The following is an 18,289-nucleotide window of genomic DNA, read 5'->3' as shown; positions in this document are numbered from 1 at the left end:
CATTGTGGCTGATACTTCAGTCTTTCTTTGTTTCAGCATCAGTTTTTATTTCAGTGAAACTTAAACCCAGCTATAGTTGTCAATTGAACGACTTTAATTGACTTGAGCGCTTCGGATGGGAAAAGAAGAATTGAAAATAACTGAATTAAACATTATTTGCATATTGAGGGAAGGGAGAGATATCAGAAGTGCAACTAAAATGAGATACATGCTTTCCCCCTCTGGGTAGCTTATTTCTCTTCAAATGAATCTGCAGAAAAGATTTTTCTGGCTTATTTGTGAGGCTGCTGTACCTTTTCCTGAATGTATCACACACAGAATCGTCTGTGCTTTGGCCAGTCTGCAGCTGGGGCCAGACAGAAACTGAGGTCTGAGGGTGACATTGCTTGGTATTTTCTCCTGCAAGTGTTAAAATGCTCGATTCCTAGGCTTTCCAGAAGAAATCCTCTTCCCCGCTCCTCTTTCTCTCTCTGTAACACACACACGCCCTTCTGTGCATTCATGTCCCCTCTTGATCACGCCTTTGCCCTCGTCTCAGGCCTTGCCCCAGTGAAGTGAAAACTCCAGGCCAAGAAAATTCAAGGACAGTGAAGGAGGGAATGGAGGCAGAGCTGCATATGCTGCCACTTTCTCAGTCGGGGTTCTCGCGGCTGGTTTGCCCATGTGTCAGAGAAGAGCTGAAAATTCTGTCGCTGTATGTGCACGGAGACCGAATCATCAGCAAGGCCCACTTCCTTTATAAGCAAGCAAACAAAAAACTAGGAAAGACTGTTACCAAGCGATGCCCTGGGTTGCGGTTACTTAAATTGCCCCGCCTACCTGGGATCGCGGCAGTCTGTCTTTCCACTATGATGTGGCAGGTGTGTTGATCCAGCCAACTTTTAGCCCCTCGTAAGTAGAAATGTGCTAGCAGGTAGAGCGGAGAATTGAATGATGGGTCAGCTCTGATCCCTTCCTGAGAGGCGTGCCATCTGGTGGGGGCAGGCCACACACCACGTTTTCAGTGGCTATAATTTAAGTGGCCAATGACAAGCAGGGCGGTAATCAGGCACTGCCACATTGTGGACATGTGGGAGACCGAGGCTTCTGAGGAAAGGTGAAACTCGAAGGATAAACACAAGACTGGGAGGTTGGGGGAAGGGAAGGCGTGTTCATTTCCTGGTGCCGCTGTGACAAATCACCACAAACTCGGAGTCTTACAACAGCATACATTTATTATCTTACGTTCTGGAAGCCAGAAATCTAAAAAGCTTCTCACTGGGCTAAAATCAGTGTGTCGGCAGGGCCAGGAGCCTCCTGGAGGCTTTTCCAGCTTCTAGAAGCTGGGCTCAGCTTTTAGCCCCTTCCTCCATCTTCAAGGGACCAGGAGAGACTTCTTGTGCTGCGTCACTATGACTCTGACACGCTGCCTCCCTCTTCCACTTTCAAGGACCCTGAGGTGCTGCCAGTGCCACCGGGATAACCAGGGTCATCTCCCCATCTCAGGATCCGTAGCTTTATCACATCAGCAAAGTCCCTTTTGACACAAGGTAACAGTCCCAGGCTCTGGGGATTAGGACAGGAGCGTGTCTGGGGGCCACTATTTTGCCCACCCCAGAAGGTATGTCAGTTGCATTCCACTGCTGTGTAATAAACTACCCCAAAACTTAGTGCCGTAAGTGTGTTCTCGGTTTTCCAAGACCAGGAGTTTGGGCGTGGCTTAGCTGGGTGGTTCTGCCTCAGGGTCTCTCCTGAGGGGAAGCCAGAGCTCCTGTCATCTGAAGGCTGGACTGGACCGGAAGGACCCACTTCTTACTCTCATGGCTGTTGGCTCAGTTCCTCTGCATGGACCTCTGTGGGGCTGCTGGAGTGTCCTCACAATGGGGCAGTTGGCTTCCTCAGAGCAAATGACTGATGAGAGAGAGGGAGGGCGAGAGGGAGGAAGAGGAGAGGGAGAGAGAATGCACGTGCGATCAAGCAGCTGCAGTGCTTTTTAGGACCCGGCCTCAGGAAGCATGCCTGGCACTGCCACTCTGTCCTGTGTCTTAGAAGCAAGTTGCTACGTAGTACCTGGTACTTACAGCCCGCACTCTGGGGGGTGGAATTAAGCTGCACCCCTTGAAGGGAGGCGTGTGGGCATGGAGGCTGCAGACTGCAGGGTGTCTCGGGCCATCTCCAGGCTGGCGTGCAAAGGCAGAGTGTACGGGGCAGGGAGGCGGGAGAAGAGTCTGCAAAGGGAGGTGACAACATGGTCCCACCTGTCACAGGAGACAGCATGCCGTGCACGTCAGACGGTCTCGAGGTGTCTGCTTGCACCTGGATAGACACCCCGTTGATTTGAAGGGCTGGCTTCATGTTCAGAGGGACACTCTATTTCAGTAGAATGGTAGCCTGACAAAAATAAGCTTGTGGACTCTCTGCCGTGGTCGCAGGCCATTTGTCACAGTTGTGTTACGGCAGCCTGCAGGGGCTTCTCCCACATTTACTGGGGAGAACCCCGTCCGAAGACTGCTGGCGTACACAGACCGTCACCGACCTCTGCCATGTCCTTTGTGTTTTTCTTTTGACGACTTCCTATGTGCTTTTTACACACACACACACACACACACACCCCACACACAAATGTGGAGAGGATGTTGTGAATTCCCGCACACCGCTCACTCAGGTGCAGTGATTCCCTACCTGTTCCCATTCTCGACGTCCCTCTCTCCCCTCGGAGTTTTCCCATCCAGACCAGAAATGGGCTGCAGTCCCAGAGAAACGCCAGTGGCCATTTTTCCAGAGCCGTGCTTTCTCCTCTGCAGTCTGCCTCAGCCATTAACCCACCACAGGTCCCGTTATCGGACCTCGGCAGACTCCTGGTCAGCTCCTCCACTGAGTGGTGACGTGAGCCATTTATCTCTCTACTTGTCACCCCAGAGGGTCACTGACCTGGGTGACGAGATCGCCACAGCGTCTGCCCTCTGCTGGGCCTCAGTTTCCCTCATTTATAAAATGAGAGTTTTTTGTGTTTTTTTTTAACTAGATGGTGCTTAGAGCTCTAAAAGTACCACCTGGACACTTCGGCTGTTACCATGTGCAAACATGCAATGACCAATTTGGGAATCACCCCGTCTTCGTTTTCTTGTGCCCGATTTTCAGCAGAGGCTTCCACAGCCGCGGGTGCTGCTGTGGCATGGTCACAGGGTCACTGGGTTTGTCGTTGCTGCTGTCTCTAAAGTTAAATGACTTCACTGGGCAAGAGGAACACACGATAGAGGTCCCTTCTCATACCCCACACTTTTCTTTGGAGGGGAGGGTATTGAATGAGACGATCTCTTGGGAAGGTGGCCTCTGGCAGGGAGACTGGGATCATTTTTCCACGTGTGATTTTGATCATCATCTAAGTGTAAGGCACCACCCAAGAAGAGTTCGGGGGGGAAATGAAGCACCAGGCTCCCCATCGTGCCACAGGTTTGGGGCTCAAACACTGAGAATGTGTGACATGCTTTCACCTATTGGGAACAGCGGAGTAAGATGGCAGCAGTACAAACGTGTCTGTCACCCGCTTCACTTAGTGGTGGCATTGGTACCACATCCTCTCTCCACTGTAGCCTTTGGGGAATGGGGACTCTGCTGTGACCACCTGGTCGGCAGCTCTCGCTCCTCGTTCCCCGGCCCCCCAGAGCGGTCATCAGACTTCAGGAAAATGGCAGATGACTGTGTCGGGGAAGGGATCTTGTCTTGCTTTTAGCACCGTGAGTTAGTGGAGAACTTTGGGTGGGAGAACTTTGGGGGCGGGGGCATGTGGAAATGACAGCCGTCCTAGTCTGGGGCCCAGCTGGGCCAAGTCTGATTGCCACGTGCCCACCACGACCAGTGCCCCACACTTCTCATAGGCTCATTGAAGTCGCAGGTCTCTGGGCATCTCAGCTGGTCCTGGAGCCCTGGGGGGGGGGAACTCAGGATTCAGCGTGTGAACGGTGGATACCCCCAGATTCCGTAACTGAGGGCGTTGACCAGGGCCAGGCAGGGTTTTCGATGTTCCAACTTTTCTCCTTCTCTTCCTTGTCCCTAAATACATGTTCTGCTCCAGTAAGTACTCCGAACAGAAATAAACCAATCTGCTGTCGTTATGAGCCTGTGAGTCACCTTCAGAACACATGGTCGTTTTTGCTGTGGTGGTGGAAACCGGGAACGAGGGCCTGTGGGTGGCAAGCGGGCAGCGGGGTGGGGTGGTGCCGGCTGGGACCTCACCGGCTCGCCCTGTCTCCACAGCCCAGCCTGTGCTGTACTGGTGTGCCCGCAACATGTCCTTCTGGAGCAGTATCTCGTTCAACCTGGCTGTCCTCATGAATCTGCTCGTGGCCTTCTTCTACCCGTTCAGAGGCATCCGCGGAGGTATTCTCGCTGTGGTGTGAGGGAAGCTGCTGGGAGCAGCGGGAAGGCTGGGGATGGATCTTCACTGGGACCCCTGGCAGGATGAGCACAAACGTGGGGTCCCCGTGACCCACCTCAGACGAGCTGAGACGGACACTTAGTTTTAAATCTAACTTAATAGCAAGTTTCTGTCTATAGTTACTGACCAAGAGAGAAGCTGTGCCCTGTTAAAACTGTAAGAAACTGTCTCAGTCGGCCTCCTCATTGTATATGGGGGGAAACTGTGTCTCAGAGAAGTTCAGGCACTCAGCCGAGTCCCACAGCGAGAGCTCAGCCCGGAATCTAGATATCTGACGCTCAGGCCTGTAGATTTGTTTTCCCTCTACAGCATATTTCTAGAGTGGATTTCAGACAACGAATTTGTAAGAAATCTCTGGAATTTTGGGGGTGGTGGGCAAGGGGTGGGGTGAGGCAGGGCTTGAGTGACTGCAGACCGTGCCTCTTGGGAGTTTAGTCATGAGTGACGTGCCATTACTCACAGAATAACACGTGACGTCCATGCTTCGCGTGGGCCTCCCCCCGCCCCCCTTCCCGTCACCTGTGTGCACACTCTCCATACTGGGCTGAGGACAGGCAAACAGTTCAGAGCGGGCATGTGTGCACCCGTGTCTTGGAGGCATTCAGGTTCCAGGAGAGGCGGCTCCTTGGTCATGGTCCACGGCCACCTCCTGGGGGGTCGACTTTACAGCTCAATGTTTCCTCAGAGCGTCTTGGCAGATCCGTTCATACATGTGTGACAAACTCCAGGAGCCATCTTGTGTGAAACATGGGATAAAGGCCCCAAAGTCAGGCATGCAGACAATGCAGGAGGGAGTTCCAGGCTGAGCTCTTGAGCCAGATGGCGCAGGTGTCGACACGTGTATGACAGCACGTGGACACTTAGCCACAGTACACGACAGTCTGATCTGACAGCGATGATTTGTTGTGAGGTCTGTGTCTCTAACTTACCCATTTGAGGAGCTAGCTTTTCTGTTTGGCTTTACGTTACATTGAAAGCTCTGTTTGAGTGATTTCCACCTAAACACAGGTCCGGGGGCTTCTCTTTGAGAGGCCATGTCAGGAAGATTTCCACCTAAACACAGGTCCGGGGGCTTCTCTTTGAGAGGCCATGTCAGGAATCCTACGTCCCGTGGCTGCAAGGATTCGCCAGGCCCACAGGGCTGCCAGGTCTTCTCCAAGGGCACATCTGCCCGAAGTGAGCGGCCAGTCAGCCGAGGCAAGAGTGAGAAGTGGTCAGCCAGGAGCTTGGTCAGAGATGACACAGCCCAGGCTTCCTTTCTCTGCAGGGGAGTCATCATATGTGTCCCAGTAGGTTCTTCAGCCATGACTGGCTATATTTTTATTTCCCCTCCATTTCTTTAAAAATATCTTAAAGCGATTTTTACTATACCCGTTGACCATTTTCTTCACTGGTCACTGTGACAGCCTTGAGGCAGTGTCTGGGGACAGTAGTGGACAGCTCCCCTCCCCTGCAGTGCCAAGCCGGGGCCAGTGGGGACCTGGACCTGGAAAGTCTGGACTTGGTGTCCAGGCCTAGGAGAGCAGCTCTGTCCTCATCACTGTCTCTCTCTGCAAGGAGCTACCAGGAGCCAGTGGTTGTGGAACCGTGGTGTGGACTTGGAAATTCCTGTCGAGTTCAGGGACAAAAAGTTGCTGGCCCAGCCAGGGTCTCTGGGGCGTCCTGTTTGCTGCCAATCCAAGTTTGACACCCACTGAATGAGATGATGTAGGTCCTTCCAGCTCTGCACAATGGCTGTAACGTGACACCAACTCAGGCCGGCCGCAGGAGTCCAGGCTTCCTGTTTTGGCAGCGTGGGCCTTAGAACTTCATGTCGATGGACTGAACGGGAAGCAGTTAGATCCACTGGGAGAAAAAGAGGGTGATCGGACCTCAGTGACCGAGATCACCTCCGACACCGCCAATCACTCGCAGGGAGATTTATTTTTTCCTTTTGTGAGACATTGTGGAGGCATCTTCTAAACTCACTGGTAATCATCTTAAGAGAAAGGTGGTGGTAGCCCTGCTTACCTGGAAGTATTTCTTTGAGATCGGTATTTTTTTCTTGTGAACTCCTAAAACCAGGGTTTCCAAAATGTCCCTCTGGAATGTGTGGAATGCCTGGTCACCTGTGCTGATGTGGCTTACAAGACCTGTGGCTGCCAGGAACCGCAGTGGCCTTAAAAGCTCCCATCAGAAGTATCATTTCCCCCTTTATTTCAGAACAGATGAGTTACACAGTCTTTCAAAAGCATGAACCCTGGACAGCTTCAGGTTTCTTGTGAGCATGTCATGATGATTAAAGCAAATGCAGTACTACTTTTTAAACTTTCTTATTGAAAGTTTCAAATATATGTGGGAAGAACAGCATAATAAACTGCCGTATATGCATCAGCCCAGCTTGAACAATTGCCAACATTTTGCCAATCTTGTTCATCCATCCCCTTGCTATATTTTCTGAAACATTTTAAAGAAGTCTTGTTGTTTTGCCCATAAATACTTCATTGCACGTCTCTAACTTAAAAGGATATTTTTAAATATGTACAATAACCATACCATCATCATATCAAACAAAACTAACAGTAAATCATGTAATAGCCTGTCCATTTTCGTGTTTCTCCAATTGTCTCAGAAACATCTTTTTATAATTTATTTATTTATTTATTTATTTTTTTTTTTTTTATGGTGCCAATTTTAAATAGTTTTATTTAAGACATCGCATTTTCCACTTTACAATACAGTGCATATAAAGTACATTGTTATTTCCTTTCCCTGTGCACATATTTCATATTCAAGTATTAAGAATGCCCAGTTTTTCTTACTATATAACAGCTCAACTTTAAAACTGCTGTGAATTTGCTACAAATTTGGGTCCTTCCATATTTTGTGTGGAACGATGCTAAATTTACGCTCAAGGTTGGCTTAATCAACCTCTTCAATGGTGGGTCCAGAAGAGGCACCACCAGAAGGAGGGGCTCCACCCCCAGGGAAGCCTCCAGGCATGCCCCCTGGCATGCCTCCTGCACTCTGGTACAGCTTGGTAATGATGGGATTGCAGACTTTTTCCAGCTCTTTCTGCTGATGTTCAAATTCTTCCTTCTCTGCAGTCTGATTCTTATCAAGCCAGTTGATGATTTCATTGCACTTGTCAAGAATCTTCTGTTTGTCCTCATCATTGATCTTGCCTTGGAGTTTTTCATCTTCAACAGTTGCTTTCATGTTAAATGCATAGGATTCAAGTGAATTCTTGGAAGATACCTTGTCCCTCTGCTTCTCATCTTCAGCTTTGTACTTCTCAGCTTCCTGGACCATGCGCTCAATGTCTTCTTTGCTCAGGCGACCCTTGTCATTAGTGATGGTGATCTTGTTCTCTTTTCCTGTACTCTTATCCACAGCAGACACATTGAGGATGCCATTGGCATCAATATCAAAAGTGACTTCAATCTGAGGAACTCCACGTGGTGCAGGAGGTATGCCTGTGAGCTCAAACTTGCCAAGCAAATTGTTATCCTTGGTCATGGCCCGCTCACCTTCATAAACCTGAATGAGCACACCAGGCTGGTTGTCAGAATAGGTAGTGAAGGTCTGTGTCTGCTTGGTAGGAATGGTAGTATTGCGCTTGATGAGGACAGTCATTACTCCACCAGCAGTTTCAATGCCAAGGGAAAGAGGAGTGACATCCAACAGCAGCAAATCTTGAACATTTTCAGATTTGTCTCCAGATAGGATGGCTGCCTGGACAGCTGCACCATAAGCAACAGCCTCATCAGGGTTGATGCTCTTATTCAACTCCTTTCCATTGAAGAAGTCCTGTAGGAGTTTCTGAATCTTTGGGATACGGGTAGAACCACCCACCAGGACAATATCATGGATCTGAGACTTGTCAAGCTTGGCATCCCGAAGGGCTTTCTCTACAGGGTCCAGGGTGCCACGGAAAAGGTCAGCATTCAATTCTTCAAATCGGGCACGAGTGATAGAGGTATAGAAGTCAATTCCTTCATAGAGTGAATCAATCTCAATACTGGCTTGGGTGCTGGAAGAAAGCGTACGCTTAGCACGTTCACAAGCTGTACGGAGGCGACGGACAGCCCTCTTGTTCTCACTGATGTCCTTCTTATGCTTGCGCTTGAACTCTGCAATGAAATGGTTGACCATCCGGTTGTCAAAGTCTTCTCCACCTAAGTGGGTGTCTCCAGCTGTAGATTTGACCTCAAATATTCCATCTTCAATTGTGAGAATTGACACATCAAAAGTGCCACCTCCCAAGTCAAAGATCAGCACATTTCTTTCAGCTCCAACCTTTTTGTCTAAGCCATAAGCAATAGCAGCAGCAGTTGGTTCGTTGATAATTCTAAGCACATTGAGACCAGCAATAGTTCCAGCATCTTTGGTAGCCTGACGCTGAGAGTCATTGAAGTAAGCAGGTACTGTGACAACAGCATTGGTAACAGTCTTTCCAAGGTAGGCTTCTGCAATTTCCTTCATCTTTGTCAAAACCATAGATGACACTTCTTCTGGGTAGAAACTTTTTGTCTCTCCCTTGTATTCTACTTGGACCTTAGGTCTGCCAGCATCATTCACCACCATGAGGGGCCAATGCTTCATATCGGATTGAACAACAGCATCATCAAATCTACGTCCAATGAGGCGTTTGGCATCAAAAACCGTGTTGGTGGGGTTCATTGCAACTTGATTCTTTGCAGCATCACCGATCAATCGTTCGGTATCAGTAAAGGCGACATAACTTGGGGTGGTTCGGTTTCCCTGATCATTGGCAATTATTTCCACTTTTCCGTGCTGGAAGACACCCACACAAGAGTACGTGGTGCCCAGATCAATGCCAACTGCAGGTCCCTTAGACATGGTTGCTTCAGTGTAGGTGCGTCTTGCGAAGAAGACAGATCCCGACAACTACCCCCTCGTTAAATGAAACCCTTATAATTTATTTTTGTTTATTGAATCTAGCATTATTTTTTAACACTGCTTTTATAGAATGGACACAGCAGTTTTTTGTCCTGGCCCCTTCAGGATTTGTGTATGTTCTTTGTAGTGGTCACATTTGTTATAAGATCTTAAGAGTTAAAGATGGTGGTTAAGCACTTAAGAAAATGAAGGGCAAGCCACAGACCGAAAGAAAATATTTACAAAGCAGGTATCTGACAAAAGGCTCATATCCAGAATACATAAAGAATTTTTACAAGTCAATTATAAAAAGACTACCCAATTAAAACAATGGGCAAAAGACTTGATCTGATTCTTCCCAAAAGAAGATACACAGATGGCCAGTAAGCACCTGAGAAGATATTCCACATACTCAGTTGTCCGAGAAATGCAAATGAAAACCGCAAAGACATAGGACGACAAACTGGCTAGAATGGCTAAAATCAGAAAGACGGACACCCCCAAGTACTGGTGACGATATGAGACTAGTGGAACACCAAATGCTGGGGTCCCTTTGGAAGACAGTAAGATAGTGTCTTATAAAATTGAACATAGGATTCAAAAATATACTTCCATGTATTTGTCCAAGAGAAATTAAAACATATGCCCGTGCCAAGATTTATACTTGAGTGTTCCCAGCTGTGTCATTCGTAATAAGTCCCAGTTGTAAACAACCCAAATATCCATTCATTGTTGAGCAGATAGATAAATTGTGGTATATCCATGCTATTGGACGCAGCATTAGAAAGAACCAGGTATTAATACATTGCAATAATCGGAGTGAATATAAAAAATTTGCTAAGTGAAAGGAATTAAAAGACTACCTACTAATGTGATATCTTTTCCATTTTTACGAAATTCTGGAAAATGCCAAGTTGCATTGATAGGAAGCAGCTCAGTGGTTGCCTGAGGGTGGAGATGGGTCAAGGTACCCCCTGCAGGGGCACTAGGACACCTTTGCGGTGATAAAAATTGTTGTGTCTGCTTGTGTTGGCAGTTATGTGTCGCTACGTGTGGTGGTTGAGGGACTATATAAACCGCCAAAATTCATCAAATTCTACACGGAAAATCAATGGGTTTTTCTTTTTACAAAAGAAGTGGTAGTTAAGGACCATGGAGTTCAGGGGCCCGTGGACTGCAGCCATTTGCTCTGTCTCGGGCAAGCTATGTAACCCAAGGCTCAGTTTTCTCTCGAGGAAAATGGAGGTAATAGTGCCGAGCCCATAGGGTGGTGGAGAGGGTTAAGTAAGTGATAGTCAGTATAAAGGGCTCACAGGATATCTACCTGTTGTTAAAAGCACAGGAACTGACACACAGGTCTGTGTCCACTTCTTCCTGGCTTTGCAAAGAGCTTCTGCCTCTCTCTGCCCATTTGTCATCAGGTTTCCTCTGGAGGATATAAGAAGGGGAGACTAGGTAGCTGGGGTGGGGGGACTGATGTTAGAGAGAAAATGAGTCTCGACGGGTGTGGGCTAAATGGACGCGGGCAGCCAACAGGCTGGGGAACAGCTGTCACCTCCAAGGGCGTCTGCTTCCCGGGTGGTGCTGCAGTCCCGGCACTGGGAGAAGTGACACTCCTTTATGTAAGTGGCCTTAATCATGGAGCACTGCTTGTTTACATCTGAAGGCGACTCAAAATGTGACAGCATTTGAAGTAGGGCTTTGTTATTTTTTTTAATGAGTGTTTTACAGAACTGTATTTTTAGCCATGTTGGCTCATGTTATGTAACCACGCCGTCCCATGGGACACTGTAAATAGAACTTGCAACAGCAAGCGATGACAAGCTGGTATCGGCTCTCTGACTACAAGGCTAATCTAACTGTAGGATGATGCTAATGATACGGAAGGTGCCTTCCCCTTCCCTTGAAGAAATGTGAGTCAGGCAGCGGACCTGCACGTTGCATGCTTTTAATAGAAATTAGAAGTTGAGGCTTGCAGTTCACCTCCCCTAAGAGTGAAGTGTGACACATGTATGAGCTTACTTATTGAACAATCATTTGACGGGTGCCTCCTAGGTGCCAGGTGACCACTAGAAAATAGCGTCCTGTAGGGATGACCAGGGAACACAGAACTCAGAGGAGGGAGGAGCGCCGGGCATGTGTTTTGAGGAGGTAGGGGGTGCTGGGGGCTTCCCAGAAGAGGTGACGTCTACGCTCAGACCTACGGTGACTAGGAAAGGGAGAATGTCCCAGGTAGAAGGGCCATGTGCGAAGGTTTGCAGGTGGAAACGGGTGGGACTCGTTATGTCCAGGGCAGCAATGTGGAGAGGAGAGTTGGGACAAATAAGGCCAGAGAGGTGATTGACAAATAAGGCCGGAAGTATGATGAAGCCCGTGTGGATCGGTCACTGTACTCCATGGGGCTGTGACGCCCCACCGTGTCTTTCCAGGGACGCTGGAGCCACACTGGTCGGGACTGCTGTGGACAGCCATGCTCGTCTCCCTGGCCATCGTCATCGCGCTCCCCAAGCCCCACGGCATCCGAGCCTTAATTGCTTCCACGATTCTCCGGCTGATATTTTCTGTTGGGCTGCAGCCCACGTTGTTTCTCCTGGGAGCTTTCAATGTAAGTACGGATACTTTGCTTTATGGTTGACACAAGACTAGGAATGCCTCCCTCCCTGGTAGAACCGTGGCCTGTGCTTTCCGTGGCGACAAATATTGTGTGGGTCAACTATTAAAATAGCAGAAGCAAGGCAGAGCTGCCGGTGGACCGATCCCTCTCACCTCTCACAGTACGGTGAGCCTCTCGACGCATTTCCAAGCCTGGCCGATCTCGCTTTTAGGAAATATCCCTGTCAGACCTTCAGCAGGAAGGGAACAGCTGAGATTTAAGTTAGTTTTGCCAATCTGATCATGGGTGTGCTGGGACAGGAGATTTTAGCCAGTAAATCAAATGATCAAATATTAACACAGCACCACTGCTGGTGAGGCCACACAGAAGAGAGGAGACGTGAGAGGAATATTCAAACCGAGAGGGAGCCAGTAGGAGGTTGGGAGAGAGCCGGAGTGATTTCAAAGTCAGTGGTGACTTTCGGAAATGCCGTTTCACTACAGCTGAAGCCAACTGATGATGGGAAAATTCTGAGGAAGTGGAGACAGCTGACATGAGCTAGCAAATGTACTGGAGAGGTTTCCTGGTGAGAGGAAGGAGATTTGGACGTGTGAGGCAATGCCTTCCAGAAGCTTCTGCGGGAGCACATAAGGAGGCTGGAGGATACTGTACAAAACTGGAAGTCATTGCACACTCAGGTTAATATAGTGATGTAGTGCAACAATAAATGTGCCCCGATGGGCATTCAGATGGCAAAGGCAGCAAGGACTTTAGGGGAGGGCAGCCCTCACGAGCCGACAAGCTCAGGGAGGACGCCAGGGAGAAGCTGTGTCCTCCGGGCAGGAGAGGTGCTGGCCAAGAAGCGGGCTGCAAGCAGCACTCGCCCCTGGGCCCCCCAGGCCCAAGCAGCGGGAGCCCAGGTCGGCTCCGTGTGGTTTACGCAGTGGTGGGCAGGACCGCTTCCTGGATGAGGGACCTGGCCCTGAGTTCCAGGATCGGCACTTGGCTTCATCCTCCAGGGCAGCTTTCCCGAAGCAGGTTCCAAGCTGGTGCGTCATGGGTGGGAGCCATGGGGGCCCATGGTCAAATCAGTGTGGGAAATGCTGGCTTAAACAGAACGAAAAGCCCTTCCACGTGCCCATGTGGGCTGTGAGTGTCCCAGGAAGGGACCTGGTCTCACTGTTTCCCAAACTGATTTGCTTGTGTTTTTTTTTTTAAGTATCACTTGGAATTAGTGTACAGACTATAGGTCGGGAAAGTCTGCGCCCAGTAGCAGGAAATGGCTCAAGTGTTTTTGAGGAAAGGAACAGTAGGTACAAAGAAGTACTCTTGAGAAAGTCCCTTTAGAGGTGGCTTGTGTGGATTCAAGTGAGAGGGGCCACCGGCAGGGTGTTCATGGAGGCTGCAGCAGAGCTTTCCATTGGGTGTGCAAAGCCTGGGAGACGTAAGCAGGCAGGTACAGGTGTCAGAGCTGCAGAGGAGAGAGTAACAGTGGTCGGCCTGGGCTTAGAGCCTCACCTGTCACCTGAAGACAACCCTGGGCTCCCTCCGGGTCCCTTTTTGGGGCGGAGGAGATAGTGCTGTCTGATTGGGGGGCAACTGGACCTGCAAATTCTGTCACAGAAAATTGGGAGGAGAATAATGCCCCCCAGTAAAACGAAGTCGTGCAAAGACCTGGTTTTCAGGGTGGAAATACACTGAAAATGTTGACATCTTGGGCTGAGGTGACAGGACAAGCTGTCATGATAGCTGTGGCCTCTGGAAATGCATGATCAGAGTGACAGAGACATACTGGTGTTGGAGAAGGGAGTGTAAGTGTCACCTGCAGTGAGACAAAGCCACTTAAGAAGGAAACGCAGAATAAACAAGTAAATTAAAGGAAAACTGTTTCAGAAGTTGTCTTGGATGGGCTGTCTAGTTCTCTTGTTTCTCTGGCCTTGAATCGCCCCACTGTTGTCTCTTAACCTAGATGAGTCGGGAGAAAGGCTCAAATTATACAATTAATTACCATTTATAACAACATCAGCTTGGGGGAAACGCTGAAATAACTATAGTAAACAATTAGAGGGAACTTAAAAAGAGGAACACGTGGAGCATAGGGGAGAAGAAGGACTAGCTGTGGACAGAGAAGGAATTTGGAGAACGGAGCAGGACGGTGGGGGGGACAGTGGTGGGGGTGGGGGGATCTGGGAGACGCCCGCAGGTGCCCCTGCAGAGTCCTGTGGAGACGTGGGACCGAGAGCCGGATCGAAGACGGATCGAGCAGGGTCACCAGGACGCTGCGACCACAGACAGTCCATGAACAGGAGCGATTTGCTGGCGGAGAAAACTAGGGCAGAGGTGAAAGGGGAGCCGACTGCTCTGTCGTGAAGACGCGGGAGCCTGGCGTGTTAGAGCGACTGGAGAGCATGGCCTTTTCTTTTTCTGCAGCTGCAGCCATGCAGCTCATTCAGAGTCAACGATACTCTCTCACCCTGTGACAGAGGCGGCGCTGGTGAAGTGTAGAATGTTAGGAAGAAAGAAAAATAAGCACCCGCTGGGCTGAACGCGTACTGTCTGAGAAAGCCAGACACGCTCTGTGTCCTTACTTATCTGATTGTGGAGCGGCTCACTGACACCGAACCCCCAGATTAATGGGCAGAACCTCCCAGCCAGTGGCCAGGCCAGCTAGGGTGGCAGACGGTGGTTTTTACCAAGTGCCTCTGAAGAGCTTTCTCTCCAGCCTTCTCCTGATGCACGTTTTTGTATCTGCACATTGATACACTTCTAGGCATGGGGTTTCTGTCACAGGTGGGTTACATCATACAGTACATCCTCCTTGCGTTGCCGGTGCCGGAAAACCTAATCCACGCTACTGGAAGCAAAGTAGAAAATGTCTGGGTTCGAGTGACTGAGAAATCGAGAGGCTGGCTTCAGGTGTGGCTGAAGCCCGGGGCCTGGGCAGTAGCGTCAGGGCCCAGCTCCACTTGTCCCTCTTGGGTCTGCACTGGTGCTTCTCGAAGGCTCCATGGTATGGCAGAATGGATGCCGGCAGCTTCAGCCTTCCTTTTTCTCAGGTTCAAGGTCAGGGGTGATGAACAAAATGGTATTTTCTGCGGTCCGAGGAAAGGTCTCAGTGGGTGCCATGGGCTTCAGTTGGTCGTGTGCCTGTCCCAGAACCAACGCCATTGCCAGGGGCATGTAATATTCTGATTGGCCCGGATGGAGCCCCACCTGGACCTCAAGGACTGATAAGAAATTTCCCAGAGGAAAAGGGGAAGTTATTCCCAGAAGGGGCAGGGGAATTGAACTCATCCTGAAGTCCCTCATTTTCCTGGTGAAGTTACAGCTGGTGAGCGTCAAGAACGGGCTGCTTCTCATTCAGTTGTAACCCTCTGATGCCTGGAGCGTCACAGATACTCAGAAAATGCTTTTCATCATACCGATCCCAGGGCTCATGGTTTGAGGTGGCTTCTGTGTTTAGCTAACTCATATAAGAATGTCAGAAATGATTCATATCTCATTTTGGAAATCATCATTTCAGTACGTGCTAATTTTGTTTTTGTCATATACAAATGCCACTCGATCGCTGCTGCACATGATTTGACTACCCCTAACTCTTAACCTGCCTGAAAAGCAAAGGAGTGAAATGACTTAGAGTCGCAAGATGGTTCTTGGCGGGTCCGCTGGGCACTTGGCTCCAGAGGAAGCTTCGTTTGGGTCCAGTTACTGACACACGTGTGACCACGAGTCACCCTTTGCGCTCACGGAGTGTCTGAAGGTTGGTATAGTCCTGCCTACGTGACTGTCCCTCTCATTGTTCCAGGTCTGCAATAAAATCATCTTTCTCATGAGCTTTGTGGGCAACTGCGGGACCTTCACCAGGGGCTACCGAGCCATGATACTGGATGTCGAGTTCCTGTACCACTTGTTGTATCTGCTCATCTGCGCCATGGGGCTGTTTGTCCATGAATTCTTCTACAGTTTACTGGTGAGTTCCTGGCGTCCACAGTGCTCCACGTTGAGAACCAGGAGAGTGTGTCCTCCCTCTCGTCCCTGAGCCCTCCTTGTAATGGTGATGGGTGTGCCTGGTGTATCAGGGTCGTAGCCCCCCGTCCGCAGTGTGTGGGAGAGCTGGACAGGAAGCCACCAGGGAGCTGGGCAGCCGTCAGGTGCCCAGGTGGTGCCGGTCACGCTCCGTTTACTGTTCGTGACAGACGTGCCACAGCAGGAGATGTGCGCCTGTGTTTGTCTTTATTTCTTAGGCTCAGCCAGTGCTTACCAAGGAGAGTGTTTTTGAGACTATCGTCTTCTTAAAGTTCCGCGGGGCTCCATTTCCCAATAAAAACATGGAGTAACAGTAAGAGCAGGAGCTATTCCAAACTCCCAAGACCTGTGCCAAGGAGCTTGACAGATGTCCTTGTCCAGGAGACCTTTTCAGTAGAAGTCATTGTGTGCCAATGCTTATCTAACGAGTTGTGCCCGTCCCCTTTCTCCTAAACGGTCATGTTTATTTTTAAATTACAGACCAAATATCTGTGTACTCTCTTGTCATTAGAGGGACTCTAACTGTACATAGAAACCATTTCCTTGTACTACATCATACGATATGAAGCGTAACATAGACCTGTCTGTAAGCAAAACCATCCCTCAAGGGATGAGAAGTGTGACAATGTAAGGATAAAATAACGATGAAGGTCTTAAGTCGAGAGACTTACAAAAGGGGGAGAAGGAAAGCTCTTCAGGGTGGTGCTCTCCAGGTGGGCCCTGGGCTGGTTACTGAACTGCTCGGAGCCTCAGTTTCCCCGACTACAAAACGAGGAGGAAGATGTATGACCCCGACAGGGCTGTCGTAGGGATTATGTGCAGCTGTGTATGCCAGGGTCTTGGGATGACACCGCCACACCGTCCGTGCTTAGCTGTTGCGAGCTATCCCTGCTGCCTTTCTCAACGCCTGTCCCCCCTCTCCCCATCCAAACCCCGCCAGCAGTCCCTGTTCGGGCCAGCAGGATTATTAGCTCATTCCTCAGCAGGGACATTGGCAGGCTGAGGCGAGTGACCTTTGAGGTTTTAGGCAAAGAAGTCTCTGGACGTACCTGTGATCGCTATTTGTGTGGCCTCTTCTGGTCGCTCTATATCAGAAATCTTAGGGCTCAGTATGTTTCTGAGCCTTTTTGCAGTAATGCCGCTGGATGGGGTTCCAGTGTGTGTCCAGGGAGACACGAGTCTACAGGCAGGAGGCAGTCCAGGCGGCAGCTTCTCCCAAGAGACAGGAGGGTCCCCAACAGACAGTGCCGCCTCTCCCTGGGAGAGTCCGCTTTTTCCCACAGTCTCCATCCAGCTGGCTTCATTTCCTTTTCTGTTCATTCACGTCCCTTTCCTTGGGTCATTAGCAACGCCAGCCAGTGCCAGCGCTAAATGTGGGGGCTGTCACGGTGAGACAAACCAGTACCATCCCTGCCCTCCCGGGTCTCCCAGCCCTGGAGATAAGGTGCTCGCATTATTGAGTGTTCACTGTGTGCTCGTTCGTACCCTCTCCAGCTACCTCTGAGGTAGATGAAACCTGCACACGACAGGTGGTGAAACGGAGGCGTGGTCAGGTTAGGGAACCTGCCCCAAGTCCCGCAGAGACGGGGAGCAGCCCAGCTCTGCTGATGCCCAGCCCTGACCACCTTTTACCTGAGCTTGTGAAAAAGCCCCGGCTTCAGACAACTGGCATTTCCCATCATGGTTTGCTCTCAGATCTCATCTGTCACAGCAACACGAGTGGCTGACTCGGGGCTTCCGAAGACATCAGCAGCGCTCTACTCACTTTTAGAAAACTTAACAGGACCAAATGAGACTGGCTGGATGCCTCTCATGTACATCCAGGGTTTGCTAAGCTGTCTGGTCCTTGGCTTGTCTGCGACCTCAAGTGACGTGTTTCTTTTGGTGTCAGATGCAGTATTTACCACGTCTGTTGAGCACCACAGACAAAATACTGAAATCGTTCAAATTATTACACAAATAAGGAAAGCCTGTGGCAGAAGGCACTGGAGAGAGACCTCCAGGGAAAACCCACGTCTCACAGGTGTGAAAGCTCCACGCCAACAGGCCAGAAACGGAGCGTGGGTGATGGAGGCCTCGTACGAGGGCTGGGGCCCCTGAGACTGACTGAACCTGGTCTCGAGTCTACATTCAAGTTTTGTCCTTAGAAAAATATTAACACCCCAAGATGAAAATGTGCAAAGTTCATAGACAGGCAGATAACAAAAGGAGAAACCAGACAGAAAAGCTGGGAAAATGTACATCCTCGAGGCTAAACAAAGACATGCTAATTAAAACAACTGTGATCTCCCATTGTACCTGTGACATCGGGAAGTGTTCAGTAGTGTGGCCGTAGCCAGGTCTAGTGAGTGTGGGCTAAATTGGGTATCGGT

The 18,289-nt window shown here is 49.8% G+C and overlaps 2 protein-coding genes across 8 annotated transcripts in view; one reads left to right on the top strand and one right to left on the bottom strand.

Annotated features, from left to right (window-relative positions):
- Nucleotides 1-18,289, top strand: part of ITPR1 (inositol 1,4,5-trisphosphate receptor type 1) — a 295,575-nt gene that overhangs the window by 244,211 nt on the left and 33,075 nt on the right. For all 7 annotated transcript variants that reach the window (XM_081071377.1, XM_081071376.1, XM_081071373.1 and 4 more), the window contains 3 exons: nucleotides 4,237-4,359; nucleotides 11,728-11,903; nucleotides 15,697-15,861. In XM_081071377.1, the coding sequence (XP_080927503.1) occupies nucleotides 4,237-4,359; nucleotides 11,728-11,903; nucleotides 15,697-15,861 (464 nt within the window). The remainder of the gene's footprint in view (nucleotides 1-4,236; nucleotides 4,360-11,727; nucleotides 11,904-15,696; nucleotides 15,862-18,289) is intronic.
- On the bottom strand, nucleotides 7,193-9,324 carry LOC308507052 (heat shock cognate 71 kDa protein-like). The gene has a single exon (XM_081071378.1). It carries the CDS (start codon nucleotides 9,257-9,259, stop codon nucleotides 7,319-7,321), a length of 1,941 nt encoding a protein of 646 aa, XP_080927504.1. The 5' UTR covers nucleotides 9,260-9,324; the 3' UTR covers nucleotides 7,193-7,318.

This window comes from Rhinolophus hipposideros (genome assembly GCF_964194185.1).
Source record: "Rhinolophus hipposideros genome assembly, chromosome: 14".
In the NCBI taxonomy this organism is placed as follows: Eukaryota; Metazoa; Chordata; class Mammalia; order Chiroptera; family Rhinolophidae; genus Rhinolophus; species Rhinolophus hipposideros.
The sequence above is the reverse complement of the archived record's forward strand: the minus strand, read 5'-3'. Positions and strand labels throughout refer to the sequence as shown.